Source organism: Pelodiscus sinensis, chromosome 1 (assembly GCF_049634645.1).
Source record: "Pelodiscus sinensis isolate JC-2024 chromosome 1, ASM4963464v1, whole genome shotgun sequence".
Lineage (NCBI taxonomy): Eukaryota > Metazoa > Chordata > Testudines > Trionychidae > Pelodiscus > Pelodiscus sinensis.
The window spans coordinates 224759025-224784611 of NC_134711.1; the positions used below are offsets into that span (position 1 = coordinate 224759025).

Here is a 25587-nt window from a genome sequence, read left to right on the forward strand (position 1 = left end):
CCCCAGGGCTTCCCCAAGTCTGCTGCTGGTCAGTTTCAGCAGCAGTGGACTTGGGGAAGCCTTGGGGCAGAACAGCTGGGGTGCTGCTGGGTTGGTCCCACAGCACTGACCCTCACCATGCTGTTCCCCGCCCAACTCCCCCTCCCCCAACCCCCTTCCAGACCTGTCACAGCCCCCTGGCCGGAGTACCTCCTGATACTCCGGCATATCCGATAATCCGGCACCCCCGGGTCCCAAAGGTGCCAGATTATCAGAAGTCTGCTGTATTATGGCATAAAGCTCATAGACTCACCCTAGATACTAATACTCATTGGTTTGGCTACAATTTGGTATCTTATTTTCCTGCCTCCCTGAAATTTTGGGATATCTTGGGGTCCTTCCTGGGCATTGAGGACTTATCTCAACTACATGTTCAAGACATAAATCTCAAATCCCTTCTCAGATGATCAAGGGCTAATCTTTAGACACAACTGTCAGAACCAGCTCATAAGGCTCCTTCTCTTGACCAAGACTTGCAGACTAGAACAGACCATACCTGCGCATATCTCTACTTTCTCATCTAGAGCAACTGACAAAACTTGCTGACTTACCACTATGTGGGAAATCTTGTTGGTTTGGAAGCCCACTGTAGGATCTGCAGTGCTGGAGACATGAGTGACAACACAGTCCTGCAGCAGTGTATTAGCAATATGTAAAATGTCCGTGATAGATTTTTACATGCTAAGTTCCCCAAAAAGCTGGGGCAGTAGATGTTGTCAACCCATACAACCATCAGTGTATGACCGCTGAACAGGCCACTACTCCTTGGTACTTGGTAGGAGAGATGGATCACAGGATTCTGAATATTTAGTCTGCCAAAGAAATGGTACATAATTCAGTCTTCCCCACCATAGTCTATTAAGATTGGGGTGGGAGAGATTGTAACATTATCATGCTCTATTTAGAGAAAGTTTAGTATTCAAACAGTAAAAGGCCTTGCTTCACTGCCACCTCATAAAGGAGAGAATGTGGCTGGTGCCTTCAGTTGGACATCTGCATGACTTTTTATGTTTTGTACAAAATATTGTGAAAACAAGAGGGGAAATGTTCCTCCTGATAGACATTGAGCAGAGATGTCAGGCAGAGGAGGCAAAGCATTTCACTAGTCAATGCCACAACCTATAATTAGGTACCCCACAACAGCTGGCTTTAATAGATGTTCTGCTATAATTAAGAATGTCCTCTCTCAGCACTTTAGAAAGAGAAAATGAGACAGTGCAGATTTATACTATTTTTTTTACGTATGTAATACCATCATCTTCACAGTGTTGATTGTTGGTGGAAGGGAGGTGACATCCTACAAACTCCAAAAATTATTGTAGAATAGAATATCCTAGTGTTATTTTTTTAATTAATAGCTGAAGTTCTGTTAATCATACACAGTGCTTCAGCATCACAGCAATTCAACTAAAAACAGTATCTCAGAATTGGCAGTGCTGCCACAACACAGAAGCAGTAGTTAGTTGTATGTAGCTTTATTGGAAAAACTGAAGCATTTCCCTAAGTCTTTTGTAATAAATCAAGAACAAGGAAAACAGAATCCTTGTACTTCTGAAATTGCAAGTACAGTGTTCTGAGTCTTGGCTCTTATCTGCTGAGACAAGTGTTGCGTGTAGATGCAGTTCTAAATAAGGTGAGTATAAGATGCATTCTACAGTGGTGAAATGTCATTTAACGGTTGCAGAAATGGTGTTGATTCATTTGCTTTTTGCTACTTTTTTATTTACATGTAATGTGCCTCAGTAGGGAGGGAGTCTGATCTTTCTTGCTGATTGATTGAAAATCAGTTTGATTTGCCAGTTGTAAGAATGTTTTAAATTTTCCTGTGTGTACTCGCTTGTTATGCAGTGGCATACTAGCATGTTGTTGTATGTGGACATGTATAAATTCATATATTTATAGAGTGCTCTTGTTCAGTGCTCTGGATTTGCATGCATCTACAAAGCTTGAATGGAATTTCAGATTTAATGGGTCAACTTCCTGATTATGGTGTGCAGGGATCAAATTTAGTAAAATTAGATAGCAGTATTCTCCAAGTTCTACTTAAGATTCCAAAGTGAGTCACCATTCTCAATAGATTGTGATAGCCATTCTGTTGGGTTATCTGGCTAGGATTCAATTTAGTGTGTCTTTTGTGTCTTGGTAGGTTCTATTAGTCTTTTTGGATGGGAAAAAATACTTGGTGGTATTCTTCCAAGTGACACCTGCTTGTGGTCCAGTAAACTGTTGAATTATGAGGTCCTATCTCCAGTCATCCAAGGACATGCAGATAATATTGCAATAGAACACTAGGCGGACTATTGCTAAGCCCCTATAATGGTGGAGGAGCCATATTAGTTTCAGTGAAGCTTGTTAGAAGTTCCCAGAGTAACCTCAGACATCTTGCAGATGCAAATGTGCTTTAATTTGAAGAAGGGATGGGTAAGCCGTCTCATACTGAAGGTCTGGTCATTGATTGGGGTCTTACTGAATCTTCCTCTCAGGGCTGTTGATTTTTTTTCTTAATAACTTCATTGCTTTTGCTGCAGCTGACAATTTCAAATAGACACTTGGAACACTTTCATATATCACTCTCTTCCAATTGGTGTACTTAAGCTCACTGGATTGCTTTTGCTTCCAGGTAAGTATAAATATGCCATGGCCAGTAGCAAACTGTTACACGAGGAAATTATGGATTCATAAGTTGCAGAATATCCAATAATTCTGAGATCTTTGAAGTGAATGCTGCTGACAAAATATATGTTATAATTGAGGTGAATAGACAATGTTGTGTATAAGCAGCAAGGAGCTTCATAGATAATTATCTCTTAGCTCTCCCCAGACCCATCAACCAGAATGCACAGAACATTCCTCTAGGATAGTTGCAGAATTGAATTGGAACATTGTGTCTGCACTGTTGAACAAGGTTGGATGTGACCCCCATCACTTCCCTTTTACATTGACCAACTGAACTGTGGTCTCTGAAGTGTATACAAGACTTGCTGAGAGCTACTGCAAGTGATGAAAAGATAATCTGTACTGTTATGAAACATTAGGAGCACTCACATGAACGGTGTTCCAGATACTTGAATGTGCACTGTAAATGCCATAAGCTTCTTGGGTAGAGTGGCCTTTGTTGTCTCAATGCTTCATCTAAACTACTAGGTGATTTTTATTCTGCCCTCATACTATGGTAGCTCCAGTCTAATCTGAAAAGCCACCTAGTTTCTAAGAGACTGCATGAGACTTTCATGTTGTTTTGCAATGGGGGGGGGGGGGGATGTTTTGTAGGAGGGTCTGCCTGCAAGTTAATATGTCCAAAAAAACCTGAAAACCTCCTAAGTGCTCAAGAAGGATATGGGGTGGAGATAAAGTATCCCCATAAAGTAGACTCTGAGGGTGTGTCTAGACTACAGGTTTTTTCAAAAAAGGTGACCTTTTTTAGAAAAAAACTTGCCCTGCATCTAGACTGCTGCCACATTCTTTCACAAGTAAATCAAAAAAACGCGGCCATTTTTTGGACCGCGGAAAACCTTGTTTTATGAGGAATAACGCCTTTTTTCGAAAGTGCTCTTTTGAAAAAAGGTGCTATGTAATGCAAACTGCTTTTTCAAAGGAGAGCATCCAGAATGCCTGGGTGCTCTCTTTCAAAAAAGGAGCTCGCTTTTTCGAAAGTACTGGTTGTAATCTAGATGCTCTTTTTTGAAAGAGGCTTTTTCGAAAGTATCTTTCGAAAAAGCCTCTTTCAAAAGAAGCTTGCAGTCTAGATGTAGCCTAAGGTCTCAGGATGCAAAACTCAAATCCTTCTGGCTTGACTGCAAAAACATAAAGTAATAAGGAATTGTATAATCATGGCTTTGATTTATGTAGATGGATATGATGATCTCTGCCTGAAGTCACAGAACAGATACTGCAGAAGGTTTATACTATCTACTAGTTCAGAACATAATACAAGTTGCACCTCTGAAAACCGGTACTCTCTGGTCCAGCAACATATGTGGTCCTACTAGACCACAGATGATTCTGGACCAGAGAACCCCAGAGCCTAATGGCAGGAGGGTCAGCTGAGCTGGTGGAGTCCTACAGCACTGCTGGGGCAAGGAACAGGAGAACCCTGGCAGCTTGTAGCAGCACAGACCCAGGGGCTGGGGAACCCCAGGCACTTGCAGCAGCATGGGGCTGGCAGGCGTAGAAGCATGGATGCCCACAGCAGTGTGGAGCTGGAGAACCCAGACAACCAGCAGTGGTGCAGGGTTGGGGGACGAAGAAGTGTGGCCACCTGCAGCAGCACAGGAATGGAGAAATCTGACTCTTCGCAGTAATGCAGGCAAGAGCTGGAGAACCCTGGGTGCCAAAGGCAGCCCCAAGCCAGGACCAGGGGCAGCAAAACAGGGGAGAAAGTAGAGGGGGCCAGAGGAAGGGGACTGGTTGGCTCTGGGCCCCTTGCAGGGGGACACCTCCCTAGGTCCATCAAATTCTGTTGTTTGGGACCAGTCAGGTCCCAGCTGTGCTGGACTGGGGAGGTCCAGCCTGTACTGGTTGTAAACTTACCTTCCCACCTTGGAATCGTTTGTTGAATCAACTTCACTTTAACCTTCCACCCCAGTTTCATTTTTAGATTTGGAGTAGTGGCCATGAGTTTCCATTCCAAAAGAGTGTGAAGTCTTCCTTCATCCACAAACGTTTCCTAGCTAGTAACAAACTTATTCCTTGATAGTGTACTTTCATAAGTTTGTCCCTTCCAGATTCTTTTATCAGCTTTCAGAATATCTTACTTCCTTTTTGCTCCTGATCTAGTCAAAAGACTGGATCAGTGGACTTCTGACATCACTCAAGGCAGAGTTAGAAGCATATCCTGCTCAGGATCTGTAAACAGCTCATTAGTCATGTTGCTGGTTCCTCGTTCTGCTTGCTAAATCACTTTGAGACAGCTAAAATATATTCCCTAAAATTATTTTTCTGCATAGGCAGTTGCTGCTGTTAGAATTTGTGATCATGAACAGGAGGATGCTAATTCCCATGACTATCTTTGTGATCCATACTGAAAATTTTAGATCTCCTCATCTATGAACTTGTAGAAGTAAAAGACGTCCTACTTTCCAAGATTGTTGTTTGGGAAGACCCCCTAAAGAGATTGCTTAACTTTGCAAAAACTCCACTATCTACTGAATCGTGAACAAAACCATAATGAAGATGAACCATTGGTATGATTAAGTTTGGTAGTTCGTTTGCTCATTGTGTAGGTAACTGAAGCCTACCTATTACTTGAATGGAGCAATTTTGTTTTTAAAGGTGACAAAACCTGGGTTCAGCCCTGGAGTTATGAGGGAGGGACAGCTAGATAGTCTTTCTTGTGGGTTCTGTTGAAGCACTTCTCAGCTTGGCTTTAGCTTATTGCTGCTCATTGGCTTTCCATAGATAAAATAATTAAGCCATTCTAGGACTTAGTTTGGCAAGCTCATATACTTAAAGATTATTCATCAAATTGTATTTTGTGAACTCCTGTACTGAATGAAGAAGTAGATATAAAAATTATCTGTACGTTAACCCAAGTTTTTCTGGCATCTCAATACACCATCTCATAATTATCCTTCTGGGAAAACTCTGTTCCATATTTTATCTTCACATTCCAGTTTCTTGGTTCCTGCGTGTTGATTTCTCCATCTCCATCCAGTTAAACTTGCCTAACAAAAAGTAAGTTGTTAGGGATTTTGTGGTAGTGAATTATCATAGCACATTCTATGGTCAGAGGAAACCTCTTCCTGGGAAAGAGGGAGTTAATTTGTCCATGGAGAGTGATAGAGAAACGGATGTAGAGAAATTTGACATGTAAAGATCTCAAGGTGTATACTAGTTTATTTGGAAGAACCCAGATCTTGTTTTCAGCACCTTTTGATAAGACAAGGTACAAAATAAAATAAAATCTTCCTATGCACTTTGTTAGTAAGTTTCATGTATGCAAGAGGGAAGATGACAACTGTAGGTTGATGTGGTTATTGGGTTAATAAAAATACTAACTATTGATATTGTGGTTCGTTCGGTTTTTTTTTCCCCCTTTGTATTGTGACAAATCGACCCATATGCTATGTAGGTGGAGCTTGAATTTCACTGTGCTAATACAGTATACATAGAAGTTCTTCAAGAATGTTTTCTGTTTCACTCTCATAAATCCACTTATCTTAATGTGACTTTAACTTCGCTAAAAAAAGCACCAAGTGCAACTGTGAAAATCAAATAGAATGAACTATAAGGCTGTGCCCTCTGCTCGCTATGCTCCCCAGTTTTCCCCCAGGCACTGGGAGGGCTGGGCTGCTGCCGTGCCAGCCCAAACTTTCTCCCTGCCCTGCTGTGCCAGCCCAGGCTCCCCTTTTCACTCCTTTCCTTCTCCCCTGCCACACCAGCTGGGGCCCTTTTTCCTGCCCTTGCCACACCAGCCCAGGCTCCCCTTCTCCCCTGCCACACCAGCCTGGGGCCCTCTTCTCCCCATTCCCCGTGCCAACCCAAGCCTTTTCTTTCTCCCTCCCCCACCCCTGCACCATCCCAGGCCTTCTCTCTCCCTCCCCCCCCCCCCCCGCACCATTCCAGGTCTCCCCTCCACTGCCCACCAGCCAGGGTGCTTTCTCCCCTCCCCTCCCCTCCCTTCCCTGCACCATCCTGGGCCCCTTCTTCCCGCCCCTTGCCACGCCAGTCCAGGCCCCTTTCCTCCCTCCCCACCGCAGCCTAACCCTAACCCCAGTAGCTGGGGCAGGCCGGGCCGTGGCACGGGGCAGGCCCAGCTCTCCACAGAGAAGGCCAGGTTGGCAGTGGGTGGGGCTTGGCTCCAGGGATGGGGTCTCGAGTGGAAGGGGTGAGGTTGGGAGTGGGGCTTATGCATTCGCGCCTTCCCCCCGCCCCCCTCCTGTGGGTTACAGAGTGATGTGATGGTGTCACTTTGTCATCCCACAGGAAAAAAATGATAGAGAGAGAGAGACAGTAAGTCAGCTCATAAAGGAGTTGTGGTCTTCATCTTCTTGTGTCTCTACTCTATTGTAGCTGTAAGTCTATAATGGCTGTAGGAATGTACCACATTTGCTAAATAAGAAATTTCTTTTGTAAGAATTTCAACATAATACAGACTCAACATTTTATATTCAGGGACTGAATAGCATATATGATAAACTGTAAGTAAAGCATACGTTTTTGAGATTTTTGAGAAATTCTGCATTTCTGTAGCTTTTAAATTAAAAAAGAAACTTCATTTGGAAGATGAGTTAATTACTTTATTGACTGAACAATGTGGGATAAGATGTTGATCTAGTAACTACTTCCCAGCCTTTTTTCCTTGTGGAAATTTCATCCCCTCTGAATTTCCTGATTGATGCTTTTGGGCTCTTCTTCAGCAGAAATATCTGTCAGCTTTGATCAGACTTTTGACCGTTCTTCAGTACAATTGTTGAAATTCCATGTGTGTCATTCAGAGAGAACAGAGTTGAATACTGGATTTTATTTGTTTAGCCTTGCTCATAAGACCTAAAAATGGATTGTTCCAATAAGTTTCAGGTTTAAGTAATATACACCTGCAGAAATACTTATTTTTCAGACTTTTTAGAATCCACATAGCATTTTGTGATCTCTAAAGATGTCAAAAACTAATAAATTTAACAGCAGTATTTTAAGTAAAAATGGATTTACTGTTTTATTAAATCCTCTATCTTAAAAAAGAAACAAATTTCTGCAGAACCAGAAGTCTTTACCTTGTTAAAGTGGCTCTTGCATTCTCAGCCTTTTAAACTTTTAATTACTGTTTTGACTTGGCTATTTTTGAAGATTAAAGTACTGTGATGCACCACTTCTTGGAAGTGGCAACTCAAATTTTTGTCCATACTTTTCAGTATGTTAGGTAAGGTATTCTGAATCTCGTGTTAATTTAATCCTGCTGCATGTTTTCCCATCACTTGAAGTGCTAATGTTGACTAGAACCCCATTCTTGAGAGCTGTATTCTGGGGAATATATCAGGATAATTGATTTTAGTACTAGAAAATACACTTTTTCCTTATCTCTACTCCTAAACAATAACCAATATCAACTTATATACATGAGGCTTTGTTACTGTAAAACACAAGCATTGCCAATATAGAAGTACAATTTCACTCAATTATTCAAGTTTTAGAGTAGCCAGGTTCGTCTATAACTGAAAAAAATTAAAAACAGTGAATAGTCCTGCAGCACCTTAGAGACTAACAAAAAACATAGATGGTGGTATGAGCTTTTATGGGCACAACCCACTTCTTCAGGTGAATGGAGTAATGGGGTCTAGGTTTCAAATAAATAGAGAGAGAGAGGGAATGGGGAGGGAAAGAGAAGAGGGGAAAATGGAGAGAGAAAAATGTTGCCAATTAGTGTCCACGCTAAATGAGGTTAATAGTGGACTATAAGTATTCTAAGTACCTGGTGCTTAGCATTTTATATCATTAGGATATGGAAAGTAGTGGCCTATTCAGCACAGGTCTTTGTTTAAACCTCTGTTAAAGGTGTCAAACTTGTAACTAAAACCCAGTTCTGTAGTTTCTCCAGGGGACTTTTGAAATTGCTTTGGAACAATAACAGACCCTTTTAGATCCATTAGTGAGTGCCCAGGCAAGATGAAATGTTCCCCAACAGGTTTCCGTGTTACCATTTTGAATATTTGATTTTTCTCCATTAATCCTTTGTGCTAGAGATTGTCCAGTTTGGCCAACGTACATGGCAGAGGGGCATTGCTGGCACTTGACAGCATAGATCACATTGGTGGATGTGCAGTTATATGAGCCTCTGATGCAGTGGCTTTTGTGGTTAGTTCCTGTGATGATGATGATTGTAAGCTGTGTGGACACAGTTGGCATTGGGTTTGATTGCAGGGGTGGGTTCCTGGATGATTATGATGGGAGGTGTGCTTTATGGTTACTGGAAAGAATTTGTTTGAGGGTAGGAAGTTTTCTGTAGCTGAGGATTAGCTTTTCCCCCAAGGCCTGTGAGAGCGAGGAGTCATTTTCCAGGATAGGTTGTGGATTGTTGTTAATGCACTGGAGGGGTTTAAGTTGGGGGGGCTGTATGTGATGACTGGTGGTGGTCTGTTACTTTCTTGGGCCTATCTTGAAGAAGCCGATGCTTGGGTACCGCATCATGTCAAAACTGTGCATAGACTGAAAATTGTTTAGTCTGTGTCACCTTGATCAGCAAATTGTCTAAATGTATTTTTAAGTGTGCTTCATTTTCCCCTCCCTCCTTTTTCCAATGAATTCCATGTCCAAGTATTTAACTCGCTTTCTCTTGACCTTCACTCTGTAAACAATTGAGACTTAAAGTCAATTAGCTTAGTTGAGGTTATGCATTTGTTTCCTTACTGTGGTAATGCATGCACAGAGTTGCCATCCTGAAAAATGTAGCCTTTTTTTTTTTTTTTTTTTTTTATTAAGGGAAGGGAGCCCATTCTCCTTTTCTTGTTTTCAAGAGTAAGTTACTTTAGGTCTCCATTGTGGTACCAGGTACTCCCTTAAGTCAGAAAACAAGGAAAATGGGTTCTCTCTCTCCTAACACTTTGCAGTAATGGTGTGTAGGATGGGTCCCTCTGATGAGCTGCAAATACTTCATATTTCATTAGGCAGTCAGAGGAAGGACCAAGCATTCATGCCTCACCAAAAAGAGGATGCCATAGCCAGGATAGTCTGAGCTGCATAATATCCAGGGATCTCTGCTTAGGAGAGTGCTTAGGATTAAGGATGTTAAAGACTAGTCGACTATCCGATAAGCATTTGCCTATTGGATATTAATGTCGACAAGTCATTTCCCCCTTGCTGCCTCTATGAAATAGTCAACTAGTCAATCCTCCCCACCCCCTTTGCTGCCACTTGGAAACCCCAAGGTGGCAGCTGCCCCTTTAAAATGTCACCTCTGCAGGGATTCAAAGGGGCAGCCCTGGAGCCCGGGGTCAGCTAGGGATTCCCAGTTGATCCTGGGCTCCCCGCAGCATTTCCCTGGAACCCAGGATTAGCTGAGGAGTCCTCAGCTGACCCTGGGTTCCATGCGGCACATCCCTAGAACCCAGAGTTATCTGGGAACTCCCTAGCTGATCCCGTGTTCGGGGGGAGCCCGGGTTGAGCTGGGGAGGCCCCAGCTGAGCCCGGGCTCCCCCACCTCTGCGTGATTCAAAGGGGCAGGGGAGCCCATAGCAGTCCCACTGGGGACTCTTATGCATTTCAAAGCAGGCACCCGCGTGCATCCTGGAGTCAGCGGGACTTCCTGCTGGCCCCAGGCTGTACACAGAGTTCCGCATTTCTCCTTTGAAATGTACAAGAGTCCCTGCTGGGGCTAGTCAATTAACCGCATTTTAACATCCTTACTTGGGATAAGCATCCTCTTTAAAAAAAGAAAAAAAAAGAAAACAACTTAGGGTAACAGGGAAAGCAACAGCTACTTCCCCCATATTTAGATGTTGACCCATCTGGCTTCTAATCTCCTTGCTTCCTCAGTTTTGCTCAAAGCCAAATTTGGTGCTGAAATTGACTTTTTTGTCTGCTGCTAGGAGGAGAGAAGAATTAAGTAGGCAAGAGTAGGTCAGAAGATAAGTCTAATTTCTAGGGTTGGTGGAGATGAACATGATTTCTTTCAGCCTGATTGATGATGTGGTGTATTCCCTGTCTCTTGCTCTTGCAGGGCTGTAGGAATAATGTACCTGATGTTGATATACACTCAGATGTTCTCAGAGTAGGGAATATTCCTGAAACTAGTGAAGGGAATAAAGAAATCACGTTTGTCCCTCTTCCTAAACAAAAGAAATAAAAAATTGTCTTTCTCAGCACTTGTAACAATAAAGAAACACTTTCTTTGGGAAAATTCAGAGTATGTACTTTGCTTTTTTTATGCCCGGAGTAAAAATTGGCCATAAAAGGTACTATGAATCATCTTACATTATCTTTTCAAGGTAAAGCTTACAGAAGCTCATTTGCAATATTACAAAATTGTATACCATTAGCACATCACATTTTAGAGGAATCTTCTTATTGGCTTTTTAAATTACAAATTGCAGTTTAGGCTATTAATATAAAATAAATGTAATAGAGACATGGCATTACAGTATTGATTATGGTTTTTACATATGTTCATTGTATAGGCTAATATGTCAAATTGTCTTCATACTGTGACACTTCAACACAGGCAAATAATTCATTGAAGTGTAACTAAGGTTGTTGGGTTTTTTTAAATCCACTTTTAGCTCCAAATATTTCATAATTGTATGTGGTTTGGCAAGTTGTATGCTGGAGTTTCTCATTTGGCTGAACAGATTTCTTTAGGTAGTTTAATTAATAAACAAATTTTTAGCACAAGCAAGAACATTCAGTTTACTTTCAAAATGAAGGTTGATCTCCCTCCAACTGAAAGCATCACCACAGCACTGTCATTACCCGGTTTTCAGTCTAAATATGTTTATTCCTGGCACTAGCAAGATGCTTACCAGTATTTTTTTTTAGACATGAAAAGATATCCTACATTGCTTTAAATTGTTAGAATTAAGTCTGTAATTTGGAATTTGTATTTATCTGTGTGGAATAATAGAATCTTAAAGATGTAGGATTGGAATGGACTTTGAGAAGTCATCTGGTCCATTTATCCTACCTATGTTGAGATTAGTGTTTGTCTAACCTCTTCTTAAAATCCTCCAAGGATCACAACCTAGTCCAGTACTTAACAATCCTGTATATTTTAAAAAAATGTCCTAATATATAAAATAATTATATTTAACATTTTCATTATAAGGCTAGTTTTCCTAATATCTAACCTAAATCTCCCTTGCTGCATAGTAAGCCTATTATTACTTGTCCTATTTTCAGTGAACACCAAGGACAGTTGATTACTGACCTTTTAATAACAGCCCTTAACATGCTGAAGACTTGTCAGCTTGCTCCTTAGTTGTCTTTTCACAAGACTAAACACCCAATCTTTTAATCTTTTCTCATAGGTTGGATTTTCTAGTTTGACCATTTTTTGCCTTTTCATTCATTTATGGGGGACATACAGAGAATTACAACTTCAATAGTTCTTCAATTTTTTCTGACCATCTGAAAGTTGGAAATAAAGACCTAAAACTATAGTTATTTCCTTTTTCTTTTAAAAAGCAAAAAAGTATTCCTATACCTATAGATTTTGATTGGGTATAACTAATATACCATTTATTTGGGTTTTTTTTCTGTGCTCATTTTTTGGTATGGACTTGTTGACCTTGTACTCAGTGTTATAAGTATAGTTGGTCCCAGCAAAAAGTTTGAGTTTAAATGTTGTACATAATTCTGTACCAAGATATTGATCCCAGATAAAGTCTTAGTATTTGTTTGTTTCCTTTACTTCCTGCACTCATAGGAATTGGAAGTAGATTCTTGAACACTTTCTGCTTAAGGTGGGTCTTCAGTCATCTGAGTTAGGACCATTCTAGAGACCAAACAGCCCATAGAAGTCTTCAGAGATTCAGTTACATAAAAGGGGATGGTGGCCTTAATTTAGACTACTTCCTTGAGGCTGAAAGGGGCAGAGAGGCTCTTTGTTTCATGTAACATCCCTTAGCACTTCTGGAAGATGTGAAAGCCTGGGTTTGTGCTCCTAGTTAATGCTAAAGGAGGCTTTGAAATAGTTTTGATGTGGCAGAAACTCCGAGCGAGTAATGTGGGATTCTTCCAGGGAACTCTGAGTGAGTAATGCATTTATACAGCTGCTTCACCTCTCAGTGTAGTCTGGTTCAGTGCCAGAGGAATGCTTGGTATTTGCTGCTGAGGAATAGTGGAGAGTTACTGTCCTAGTATTCAGTTTCCTCTTCAGTGTGCCCTAGAAACCATCTCTGACCTTGCTTTCCAAATGTGATGGGTGTTGAAAATTGCTTTGGTGTAGATCAGGGGTGACCAGACTGGCTCTGAAGCTGCATGTGACTCTCCAGAAGTTAATATGTGGTTCCTTGCATAGGTGCTGACTCGAGCTGAAGCTACTGGCACCAATTTTCCAAATGTTCACTGTTCAACCCCTGGCTCTGCCTCCACTCCACCCCTTTTCCCATGGCCTTCGTGCCTTCCCTGAACCTGCTGCACCCTCGCTTCTCCACACTCTCCTCCAGAAGGTTTTCTCTATTCAAAAGCTTCAGAGGGGTAGCCGAGTTAGTCTGTAACAGGAAAAACTTAAACAACAACAAATAGACTAGTAGCACCTTAAAGACTAACAAAACATGTAGATGGTATCATGAGCTTTCATGGGCACAACCCTGAAGAAGTGGGCTGTGCCCACGAAAGCTCATGATACCATCTACATGTTTTGTTGATCTTTAAGATACTACTAGTGTATTTGTTGTTTTTAAAGTTTTTTCTGTTTCAGTTATTTATAGTTATCACCCTGCATTTTTAGTCTATTTTCAAGTATCACAAGAGTACAAAGGTTTAAGTTGGTAACTTCTTCCCACTTGAAGCAATAGAGAGGTCCCTCAGTAGTGCAAAGGAAGGTTATTTGCTTTATTTCATTGTGTATACAAGAAAAAAAAGGAAAACCTGCATCCCATATAGCTGCTCAGAAAATTTAACAAGTGCATAAAATGTTCAAATGTACATGGCAATTTGATCATTAACAAGACCTTAACTTGAAGATCCTTTTCCCCCATTATTTCATAGGATATTAGACAAATGCAAACTGAAAAACTGTCCCAGTGTTTTGTAACTCTTTATATGCTAGTTCATATGCAGATTGAATTTGTTTTATATTTATTGTTGCTTCCTGTTCAAGATCTGGGATATAAACATTCATAATAGGGCCCAGTTATGTGTAAACTGTTACCATCAAAATTGAAGCACATATTGAAATAGCACATATTTAGTGTGATTTTTAAATAGCACACTCAAGATAATTTTAGCTTGTATAACAAAAGCTGATGTTTTTACTGTTACCAAAAAAATCCTTAAATTTAGAATATCAAGTTTATTCGCAGCAGTATACTTTATGTAATTGGAAGAACAATTGTTGAATATTTACTGTTAGAAACCTGTGCAGAACTTTCAGTTGGATTCTTTTCTTCTCTTGTTTTTACTGGGTTATTTTCCTATCCTCTTAAGTCTTATTTTTTTTCTTCTTTGCAAAGAAAGCAGTTGTGCAACCTTTTCTTTACACTTTCTTAATCTTGCCTATATTTGATATATACTGAAAGATTGTTTAAGCTAAGGGTCTGAGACTTTGAACTAAAGCCATTTACAATAATTTATAATATCCTGGTTTTCCACCTGAAGGAAGAATGGACAGCAGTGATCTAAAGAACTTTATTACCTGCCAGTTTTGTCAGCAGTTGAAAGCTGGTGCCTAGGGAAATAACAAAGATAGGAGTAAAAGGAATGAAGTAGCTGGATCACAACTCAATCTAGCATTTTTCCCCTGCTTCCTTTTTCCTTGTTTTATCTGTTTCTGTAAAAATTGTCAGTCAACCCCAGCATTATTGAGAGCACACTATTGTCAGCTCCACGGAGAGGGAAGGGCTAACAATACACACTGCAGGCTGGCACAACAGATTAAGCCAAGATATATAATAATCCAAGGTTGTTTCTGTGAAGTTTAGAATATCTGAATCTGTTTGAGGTGATGGAAATAGCTACCCACATGGTTGAGATTTCCTTTTGTTTAGAACAGGGGTGTCCAAACTTTTTTCAAAGAGGGCCAGATTTGATTAAGTGAACATGCGTGAGGGCCGACCATTTTGCCTGACATTCTTTGAACCATTAAAACTAAATGCAAATTAACTATTTTATGCAAAGTTTATTGCAAATGGCATACTTTTCATTTCATCACATGGATGACAAATCTAAACAGGTGTTAAATCACTCTGCCTTTCATATCTGAAGGCCAGATGAAAAAAAAAATCCAGGAAGCTGAAATATATGTCAGGAACATTGTAAAGTACATTACATATTATTGGTAATAAAGGTTGTCTGTCAACTTTTAAGTTCAAAAAATATGAACAGGAACATAACACCAAGTATACATGTTGTGTCCAAATATATTTATAACTGATTTAGACCAACTGACATTAACTGAGATTTTACAATGTATTCATCTCAATACATATGGATTCGTTGGGGGCCATAAAAGATAGATATTGCCAAATTACCTGTGGGGCCGTATTAAACTGGAACACGGGCCGCAATTGGCCCGCGGGCTGGACTTTGGACATGCCTGGTTTAGAATATCACCAGATTGAATAATCACTGTCTGTCTATTCGGTTTTCAAGTTCTCAGCCATTGTACCTTTACGAATTACCCCTGTGTGATGCAGGCTTTCAGTGACTAGTTATGTTATAGAGCTCAACGCAAGCACTGATGTAAGGTGGTGGTTACCTTGAAATTTAGAGGGAAATGATAAAACTTGTTTATTGTCGTCTTAGTGGTTGTAACAATGGCACTACATTGGAAATGGAAAAATATTTCAGATTCTTAAAAACAGGAGAGGATGGCTCAGAAGTACATCTGGACCTGGGAAGGTATTTATGTGATATGGGGTATTTTTGTTTTTCAGTGTGATGATTGTTGATGTGACATTTTTATGTTTTTCTATGGCATGAGGAGAGCCTTGATGGTGTAACCGAAAAGTATAAATCTCGTAAATAAAATATTTTAAAACAATCACATACAAGCACCACAAACTTAGTTTAACTTTGTTCTTTTATGTTTTTATTCTATGACATACTTAAAGGCTAGCATTGACTTGGTTTAGCTGAAAGAACCACCACCTTAAGGAGAGTGGTGGTAATAACGTGTCTTTGCCATCCATTCCTTAATGTTGCTGCTGAACTGAGTTCCCTCTGAACTGTGTAGCAGCACAGCTTTGTAGGTGATTAATCAGCCCTGCCCGATCAGAGGCTCAGGGCTCCATGAAGGGAGCTGACTGACCACACATGAAGCTCTGCTGCCGCACAATTTAGAGGGAACACTGCTGCTGAATCTATCAGATGGTGCCAAGTGTGACTGAAGAAAATGGAGTCCACAGGGATCATTAATTTCATCATAGGCCAACATGGGAAATAATTTTTTATTACTACAGGTTGGACCTCCCTGGTCTGGCACCCTCAGGACCGGAGCCATCCTGGACCAGGGAGTTTGCTGGACCAGGGGAGGTCAATGTTCCACTGCTGGCTGCCCTCCTGCTGGCTCCTCTCCCTGGGCTCTCAAGGCTGGAGTTCCCTGCTCTGCTGCTGCCCCACTAACTCTGTTACAGCCGAGGCTCCCCGCCCACTGCCGCTGGGGTTTCCCCAGCCAGGGTTGCCTGGGTGCTGTCAGCCCTGTTCAGTCACTGCTGGCCTTGGTACCTCCGGGGCTTCCTTGGGGTTTCCTTGCTCTAAGGCCACCCGGCCATCACCTGCCCTGCTTCTGTAGCCTGGCTCTGCTGCCACCGGGGGGTTCCCAGCCAGGGCTGCCTAGTCACCTCAGAACCCACTGCCTCCGGCGGGTTCCTGGAATTTCCTGGCTGGGGTGCCAGGTGGGCCTGCTGCCACCAGGGACTCTGCTGCCGCATGGCCCCGCCGCTGGGGTTCCTTGGCCAGGGCTCCCGCTGCGCTGGGAAGTTCTCAGGGTTCCTGGCCAGGGTCGCCTGACCCCATTGATGTCAGGAGTTTTCTGGCTAGGGTGGAGGCTCCCAGATGCTGTCAAGCCTAGATGACACTGGTGTTTCCCTGTCTAGCCACTCCTGGCTCAGCCAGGTCTCTGTAAATCCAATACTCCCAGGGCTCTTTGGTCCAGCAACATCTTGCTGGACCACGGATGCTGTCAGACCAGAGAGTCCAGTATTTGGGAGGTTCAGCCTGTACTAAATTTGGACTGGTTTCAAATCTGTAACCTAGAGATGAAAGCCTTTGTATTCAGTTCCAAATTTGTTGAGCTGTCCAGTACACAAACTCTTCTTATTTGCTCAATTTATTTCTCTGTTGATTTATATCCTGATGACTTGTTTTTCAGCTACTGATCTTCTTCATGGGATTAACTGAATAAAGAACAAATTCTGAATAAATTTACATATTTTCATTGAGTTAATTACGCAACTCTAGAATATTCTTGCATTTGTGTGCTGACACATTAGTACACATACTGACAGAACATAGTCCTTTAATAATATTTTAAGGAAAGTTGTCTGGTCTCATTTTCAGGATTTAACCGATACTTTTTTCTCCACGGTTTTGACTTCTTGAATTAGAGAAGAAAAGTGTGCAGCTTGCAAGCCTCCAGAAGTTTGCATGCTTACCTGAATCTCTTTAGAGTGCAAAACAAAGGTGGACATTTTGCAAAAGCAAGATCTCACATGATTCTAGCACTTAAAGCAACAAGTTGAAATACTGAGTAGTCTTATGATATTTTGGGCTGTTCTGCAACTGGAAATGAAAATAACAATTGTGGGTACTTCAAAACTTCACAAGAATGTTTGGCTAGCGTTGAAAACTTGAGGTGAAATAGAGGAGAGAAGCTGTTTTTACATAGCCAAATTAGTTTCCTTATAGCAAATTTGAATCCATTTTGAAAATACTAAAATGTTCTAGATGCCAGTCTTTCAGAAATTTTCCACACATTTCCTTTTTACAGAATTTATTCCATCGTGTATAATGTGTTACAGTAGTTAATAGAAAACAGGATAAAGGCCTTCCAGTTTCATTCTAAGGATCGTATAGCATTCAGTTTGATATACCTGCTCTCTCAGATGTATTTATCCATTTAGGTTCAGACAAAGAAAGAAGAATCTTTGCCACCATCACTGAGCCAAACCATTCCATCGTTTTATTTTCCTCGAGGATGTCCAAAAGAAAAACTGAATATAGATGCAGTGATTGCTAAAATAGAGAGAACTTTCTCTCAGTTTCCAAATGAGAGAGCAAGTTTAGAAGACATGGGAAAAGTTGCAAAGGTGAGAATTTTCTGGGTGTGTAATTCCAGTATACTAATCTACAAATAGGAAACAAATGATGTGTTTCATATGTTGTTTGTTGTGTGATATGTATAAAATTCTAAAAAGTTAAGTCAAAATTAATCTGGGATCATAACCCATTAAAGTCAACGGGAGTATTGACATTAACTTCTGTGGGTTTTGGAGAGAGCCCATAAATGTCAACACCAGAAACTCAAGCAGCCTCTTGGAGTTGTATCTTATGCAGTCCTATAAATGTCCGTATGCAGCGTGTCCACGTGTCTTAACAGTAATCTTACTACTGCAGATGTTTTAAATGCATTCCTGTTGGTTTATGAACATGATGCATGATTAAAATGTTGAGTTATCAGTGTCAATATGGTATGCTACAGTTAAACCAGTTACTCAGGTAAAAATGAAACCAGAAACTTTTGCACCTTAAACAGGAAAAGAAAGTTATGGATGTGTATATTAAACCTTAAAATCCGGCTTTCTTTTTTTGGAGGACTTTTTCTTAGACCTTTTATAGTCACTAGATTTATTGCAGTGTCAGTATATGGGGTTTATCAATCCAAAAAGACTGACTTGTTTTGCTTCTGTATAACCTGCGTAACAAATTAGCTTAGAGAAAATGAATAACATTTTTCCGTATATAATATTGAAGCAGGAAAATAAATCTATGTATTTTAGAAATGTGCATTTGACTGTCTGTTAAAGAACTCCACTTAAAGGGTTAAAAGCTAGAACCACCAAATTGGTATGCAGCTTCCTCTTTTCCTAACTAAGGGTGTAGGGAAAAGGGCCTCCACAGGCTGGCTCTATCTCTCCAAGCGTAGGCCCTGCCGCTCACACCGCGGGGGGAGTGTATCAAGTCTCCTCTGGCTCTGCAAGGGGCTCAGCTGCTCAGCTGGCAGTTGACTCTAAGCATGGAGCTCCCTCACAGGGCAGGGGCGCGGAGCAAGAGATGTCACATGCTCCCTCTCCCCAGGCTCAGATTAACCTGGGGGCAATAAGAGGGAGCATGCAAAGTCTCCTCCCAGGGGCGGGGGTACCTAGAGGGAACTGCCAACTATTTAGAACATCTGGTGGTTCTCTCTGGGGGAGGAGGGGAAACTTTGCTGCTCCCCCATCTCCAAACCAATCAGGGTCTGTGGGTGGCGAAGCATGGTAGTGTCCAGGGCCCGTCCCTTCCAGGGTGGCCCAGATTACTTCAAAAATTTCTGAAGTGGGCCCCGGTCAAAAATTACCCACTCCTGTCCTAACTCAAAGCAAGGTCAGGGTTCAGTTGTGCCAGGAAAACTGGAAGTGCTGGGAATGAGACTGTTTTCCATAAAATGGAAAGGGAGGGGTTGTTCTGAGGGACAATGTACTCTTAGTGGCCACTGGGGGCAGCGAGCTCGCAGGGGAGAGCTATATTGCAGAGTGACTATTGGGGGACAGCTATACCAGCAAGATAGTAGCCAGCAGGGCTGGGGCTCACCATCTTACTTGCCACCGGACTGGGAAAGTGGGGCTGCCCTTTGGCCCACTTTTGTCCCGCTGACCCTGGAAGGGGGGATGAAGGGAGGCCCAATCAACCCCCTACCCCAGGAACAAGCCAACAGGTGAGGTGCACAGTTCCTGCTGCCCTGGTCCACCCCTTCTCCCAACCCCCTGTTCAGTACAGAAGAGACTAAAGCTGTTGATCAAATTAAAGGTTATCAGTCAATAAAACAAACTTTCCAGGAATCATATGTTCATGTAAGTTCCTTAGGAATGTGCACAATGAAACACATGTCTGTCCTGCTCCCCCATAATACTGCTTTACAACTTAAGTTTTCATTTTATGCTAATATTTGAGTGAGGGAGTAACACTCAGATAAGTAATCAATAAACTGACTACATTGTTCTACATTGTTAATTCCAGGCCTGTGAATGCCCACTTTACTGGAAAGGTCCTTTGTTTTATTGTGCTGGAGGAGAACGAACAGGATATGTCTCCGTTCATAAATTTGTTGCAATGTGGCGAAAGTAAGTTGCTTTTTGAGATGTACTTTATTTCTTAATTTAAATGTAATATTTTAAACTATGAATGTGATCCAGCCAGCAGACAGACAAATCCCCTTATGTATAGTCTAACACTCAAGAGTAATTTTTTATCAAGTCCAATATGTGCTGTAGATATATATGTAATGTAGTGGTTAATGACGAGTTCCTAGTGCTCCCTCCTCCCCCCACTGTAAGCTCTTGGCATATTCCTGCAAATTAAAACAATGCTGCTCAAGAGTTGTGGGCAGACATGTCTCCTTTCTAGCTTTTTCTATCCTCAGTGATCATAGGGAGAGAACTATGGTCTTTATTTCAAACTGTCCTCTCATTTGACTACTCCTTGCTGAGAGTAGGTAAAATATAGAGAATTTAATGTAATTGATGACTAAAGTCTAGTATGAGAGGAAGGTTTAATGCAATGGCTAGATCTGTGAAAATAGCTAGTAGGAAGAAGAAACAGACTACCTGCCTGTCATATATTCTGGTAATTAATTCTTTAGGTGCTCACATGTTAAATCAATGGGTTAGGAGTAAATGCTGAGTGTGCAGCTTTTTCATAAATCCTGCTATAGAACTTCCTAATACAAGTATGAACATTTTTCCTATTTAAATGGAGTAGAAAAGTATTATGATACGAATTCATTTTATATTTGCATTTCAGAATACTGCAGACCTGCCATGATGATGCTGCAAAGTTTGTTCATCTTCTGATGAATCCTGGATGCAACTACTTGGTGCAAGAAGATTTCATTCCATTTTTACAAGTAAATTGCAACTGAAATTTATCATTACCTCTTTGTGTCTTCAAAGCTAAACAAAAGACTAGATGTACCAGCACAACTCTAATTTCCTGATCATTATTCTAGTCATTCTTTTTACTAAAAAGATTACTGATATTTATTGCAAGCAACTTATATTGTCAACTGGCTTACTAATGAGTTTAGCTTGTTACAAGTCATTTTACAGTCACAAATATTTATAGCCTGCTTTTATGTAGGGAAGAAGTTGGGGGAAAAATCCCGACACATCCAACAGTAACTCTTAATTGTTTGATTTCAACTAATAGATGAGCACCTATTTAACCTTTAGAATGACAACTCATGATTGACATAGTAGTGTTAAGAATGTGGTTCTCAGGTTTTTGGGAAGTTATTGGGGATGGGAAAGAAGAAAAATGACAATTAAATCTCTTTTTGGACTGTCACAGGTCTTATTGCTTTGACCAAAAGCAAACTTGCTTGTTGGACTACCACTGTCTGTAGCGCACTTCCACGTGGTTTTATAGTTTATTTCTTTATTTGGCACTTCATTTCTTCCTATCTCTTTATAGGATGTGGTGAATAGTCATCCTGGCCTATCATTTTTAAAAGAAGCATCTGAATTTCATTCTCGTTACATTACCACAGTAAGTGCTTTACTTAGAAAAATTATTTTGTTTATACAATTTAACTATTTATTCATAGGTCAGAGGAAATATGTAAAACAAACCTATTCACAACGGTCTTATCTCCAGAAATAAGTATTCTGTTGACCACAGCTTTCCACACTTCCCATGCACTATAGTGAGTATAATTCAAATCTTTGGGAGACAGTCGTGGGAGGAAGAGCATCTGTCACTGCAACTCATGGTTGCAAGGTTTTCCTATTCTTTAGTATGTTCAGAGAGCTTACTGAATAACAGTCAAAATAGGAATAAGGAATAGAGAAAGTTTGTTTGGAACATGTTAATGAATTTCTATTGAAAAGCAAATTGCTTACTTTACTTGGACGCTTGTTTTGGGTGTGGTTTTCAACCTGTGGCTGGTGAGGAGCCTGACCCTGCTTTGCACTTCGTGATGAAAAAAGCCTGAAAATTTGAAATAACTTCTGCATTATTTCAAGTTCACCTGTATCAAGCCGATAATATGTAAGCTCCACAATATTATGGAATTGAAAAGAATTTGTGATAAGAATTGACACCTTCTTAAGCTACTTGCACCTTCCCAGTTCAAGGATTGTCCTTTAATTGAATTTTGTATACATGAAACTTTCCAGTTGTAGGTTCCCATGACTAATATCATCTTTCTGTCCATATTAGTAGTGAGTAACTGTTCTGTTGGTTTCCTTCAACTACTGATCTGGACTTGACAGCCTCTAGAGATTAGGTTGCTTCAGACTCTGTGCTCATTCACTCTTCAGAGTCTGAGATCGCTCCAAAGAGCATTCAGTTGCTAAAAAGTGTCAGTTGTTTAAAAAGTATCCTCCACAAACTGATTTAAGGCCATTGATGGATGTAGCACTTCTGCATGTAGCACAGATTTTATGTGGAAGTCTTCCTTTTGAGACATTAACTTTGGTTCTGCACCTTTCATACTCTATTCCAGAGTTGAAGGCTTCAGGTTTATCCTCCCCACACCAGTAAGCATTGCCAATGGACCAATAGTAATATACTCAAACCCAAGAGTTGAAAAATCATGATCAACCCTAAAAATCATGATTGGCCAAAAAATCAAGAAATTCTTTATGAAGATTCAATTGTGGGGTGTAGTCCATTCTGACTTTTTAACCTCCTTCTGCATACTTTCTATATGTTTTAAAAGTACTATTGTGTTAACTCTTGCACATTTATCAAAAGTAAGAAGACTTTTTGTCATCTTTTGCAGTTACACGTATCTCTTTCCAGTTTTGGAGTAGGTGCTTGTAGATCCACTTGCTATCTCTTGCCTTCCCAGTCCAAGACTGCTACCTGTTCCCTTAACTGCCAAAGTTTGCATGGATCCATGTGTGACACATGGGAGCTGACAGCTTCTGGGGCCCTGGGCAAGGTGCGGAGGCTGGCTCCACACCCTCAGAGAGGGTGGGGCCAGAGGGCAGCCAGCTCTTGGTGCTTCCCAAACTGTGCCTCTGCCCGCCCCTCCCTTGCCCTCAGAGCCGCACAGAGTGGCACTGTGGCGTGATTTAAAGGGTCCAGGGTTCCAGCTACTGCTGCAATAGCAGCAGTGGTGGCCAGGAGCCCACGCCAATTGCCCTCTTTTCCTTCCTCCTGATCTGTGGGCATGGTGTGACATTTCTCAGCAGTGTGAAAGTTTCTAATCTCCCAAATGTAGTCCCTTGCCACTGCTTGGGGATGTGGAGAGAAGACATCATGTGAGTGATATTAGAGAGCTTCTCCCCAACAAGGAAGGGTTACATCTGGAGCATCACAAAACTTTACTACTTTCAAAAGTTGGCTGTTACTACCATCCTCTTCCTCCCCCCACACCCCAAAAGTAGTAGTCAGTTGGTGCCCGCCTAGCTTGTGTGCTGCTGTTTCTGTTGTCTCCTGCAAAAAGCTATCAGTCAGGATTGGAGGATGTAGAGGAAGATGCTGAAATCTTAAGAAGGTACTCCCACCCTCTCTGCTTCGCAGAAATGCAGAATGGAGGTGCTGTGGGGGACTGAGTAATAAGGGCCAGTACTGGTCCAAGATGCTGAGAGAAGAGTGTAGCCATTGGAGATCTGGTCTATTGAAATGCCTCCATAAAACAATGTGTTTGTCCCTCCTCACTCTCTCCCCCGAGCAGCAAGGGATGGGGGTGGTAATGGGCCTTAGATTAATCTTCATGGTAGTGGAGTGAAGTGGGAAGGGTCAGAAGGGCTCAAAATTACCCTCCACAAGATGGGGGGAGGGTAATTTTGAGCCCACCCCCAGTTGACACTTAATGTATAGGGGACAGAGGGCTTAAGGCAGGTCTCTGGCAAAAGCCTATTCTTAGTGCTGTGGTGGGTGGGTGTTCCCTTTGCCCATAATGGGCTTTCTTCAATTGGATAGCCTGCTGGGAATACAGCTTTCTACTTCTGAGCCAGCTTTCGCAGTTCACCAAGAGGAGAGGACTGCCATCTTCCATAGTAGCCTGCCAAAAAAATGGGGATGCAGGCCAGTCAGTCACTTCCAGAAATCTGAGATGGATCAAAACAATCAGGTCCTCACAAGACAACTGCCTGGGTGTGGGAGGGGCGGGAAGAGCTTGAAGAATGAAGCAGTGGGGAGTTGGTGCAAGCACCTGCTTCCAAGTCACATGATGCCAGAAGCTCTTCATGTCATCACAAGAGCTCCTCAAACAGGTGTCAGATTTGTGGGACTTGCAATAAATTCACGAGGAGATGACACTGCACCTGCTGTGCTGGATTTTTCATGCTAAGAGTTAATGGCGTTAGTTTTTGCACCTCACCAGTGAGACCATAGCAGTTTATCAGTTAATTATTTCTCCAAAAGAGATGGCTGAAGCAGAGAGAGCGAGAGAAGGAAAAACATCATCGGGGAATATCTTTCTTGGCAATTTGTATTGAGGCCTGGCTTGTCTGATTTGTGGAAAAACTGCTGTTCCTTCTGAGAACTGTAGCAGCTCCATTCTCTCATCCCCCAATCCTTTCTTTAGCTGAGGAACGTATTTACTTAGGGTGGCCTGGGTTGAAATTGACAAACTGCCATGAGTGTCCTTTCTGAAAAGGGAAGCAAAACACCAATCCACAAATCAAACAGATGTTTAGAAAACTGTCTATACTGTTGTTTCTTGTCAAAGATGTTTAACTGGTTAACTGACTAAGTGGGATCTCACTGCTCCCACTGCCTAGCCCACGGGGCTGCCAGTTCCCAGCCCTGGCCCCAGGGCTACTCCAGCCCAGCCGGAGCAGCCTCTGCCTGCGATGTGTTAGGCGTGCCGTGGACAGGGGGCAGCTCCCAATGCCTGGAGCAGCTCCTGTTGACGGCAAGCCCCATCGGGTTGGAGCAGCCTCCACCAGTTAACTGGAACTGCTGAGCATCACCCGTTAACCTTTCATATCCCTAGTATTGGATCCAAAGGCTGGATTTGGAAGAGAAGGTGCTTGGCAGGCATGAGGCAGGAGGCTGTGGTGGATGTAGTGGAGAGCATTAATTCAGCATCAAATTGAGAGAGGCAATCACTGAGAAGTATAGGATGTGAGGGGTCAGATGAGAACTCAGAGGTAAGAATGGGCCCAATTTTATAAGACTATGTGGAGATCAGAATAAAAGTTCTGAGTGTAATAGAGTAAAAGGCAGAAACCCAGAGAGGAATATATATAAAATTAGTTGGTGGGAGCAATTAGAGGAAGGGGGAGGTCAGCAGTTGGGTTCTTAAATAAATAGGACAGAGGTGTGAAAGTTGATTGAGGATAAAGTTACAGCAGTTGAGGCAAGAGAAGCCAGAGCCCCAGCCCTGCTCAAGAGTCTTCTTAAACAGTTAACTGGTTAAACTTCAAGTTAACCTAATGATTAATTGATTAAATGGGATTTTACATCTCTAATCTATGTGGTATTTGAGGAGAGAGAGATTTGGAAATGATTTTGGAAAGTTAGTATCTAAAACAATGGGAGGATGAGCTCACTAAGGTTAGTGTTTGTGTGTGGGGGGGAGATGGAATGGACCTAGGCCTCGACAGATGGAGAGAGACAGAAGATAAAGACATAGAGGATGATGATGAGCAATAGTAATAAACATTGGAAAGTGAATAAAGCAGTAAACTGTAGAAACTTGCTTCATATTTCCTTTGTTTCTTGGCATTTGTACACAAGTATTTTTAAACACTTAACCAAGACTTGGAACATTACAATGTTTAGTTCAATTAGTTATAAGTAGACAGT

The 25587-nt window shown here is 41.6% G+C and overlaps 1 protein-coding gene across 3 annotated transcripts in view; it reads left to right on the plus strand.

Annotated features, from left to right (window-relative positions):
* The window catches only part of PPP2R3B (protein phosphatase 2 regulatory subunit B''beta), a 90787-nt gene that overhangs the window by 44020 nt on the left and 21180 nt on the right, over nucleotides 1-25587 (plus strand). For all 3 annotated transcript variants that reach the window (XM_075916042.1, XM_075916050.1, XM_006135847.4), the window contains 4 exons: nucleotides 17751-17936; nucleotides 19843-19946; nucleotides 20626-20728; nucleotides 21295-21369. In XM_075916042.1, coding sequence (XP_075772157.1) covers nucleotides 17751-17936; nucleotides 19843-19946; nucleotides 20626-20728; nucleotides 21295-21369 — 468 coding nt within the window. The remainder of the gene's footprint in view (nucleotides 1-17750; nucleotides 17937-19842; nucleotides 19947-20625; nucleotides 20729-21294; nucleotides 21370-25587) is intronic.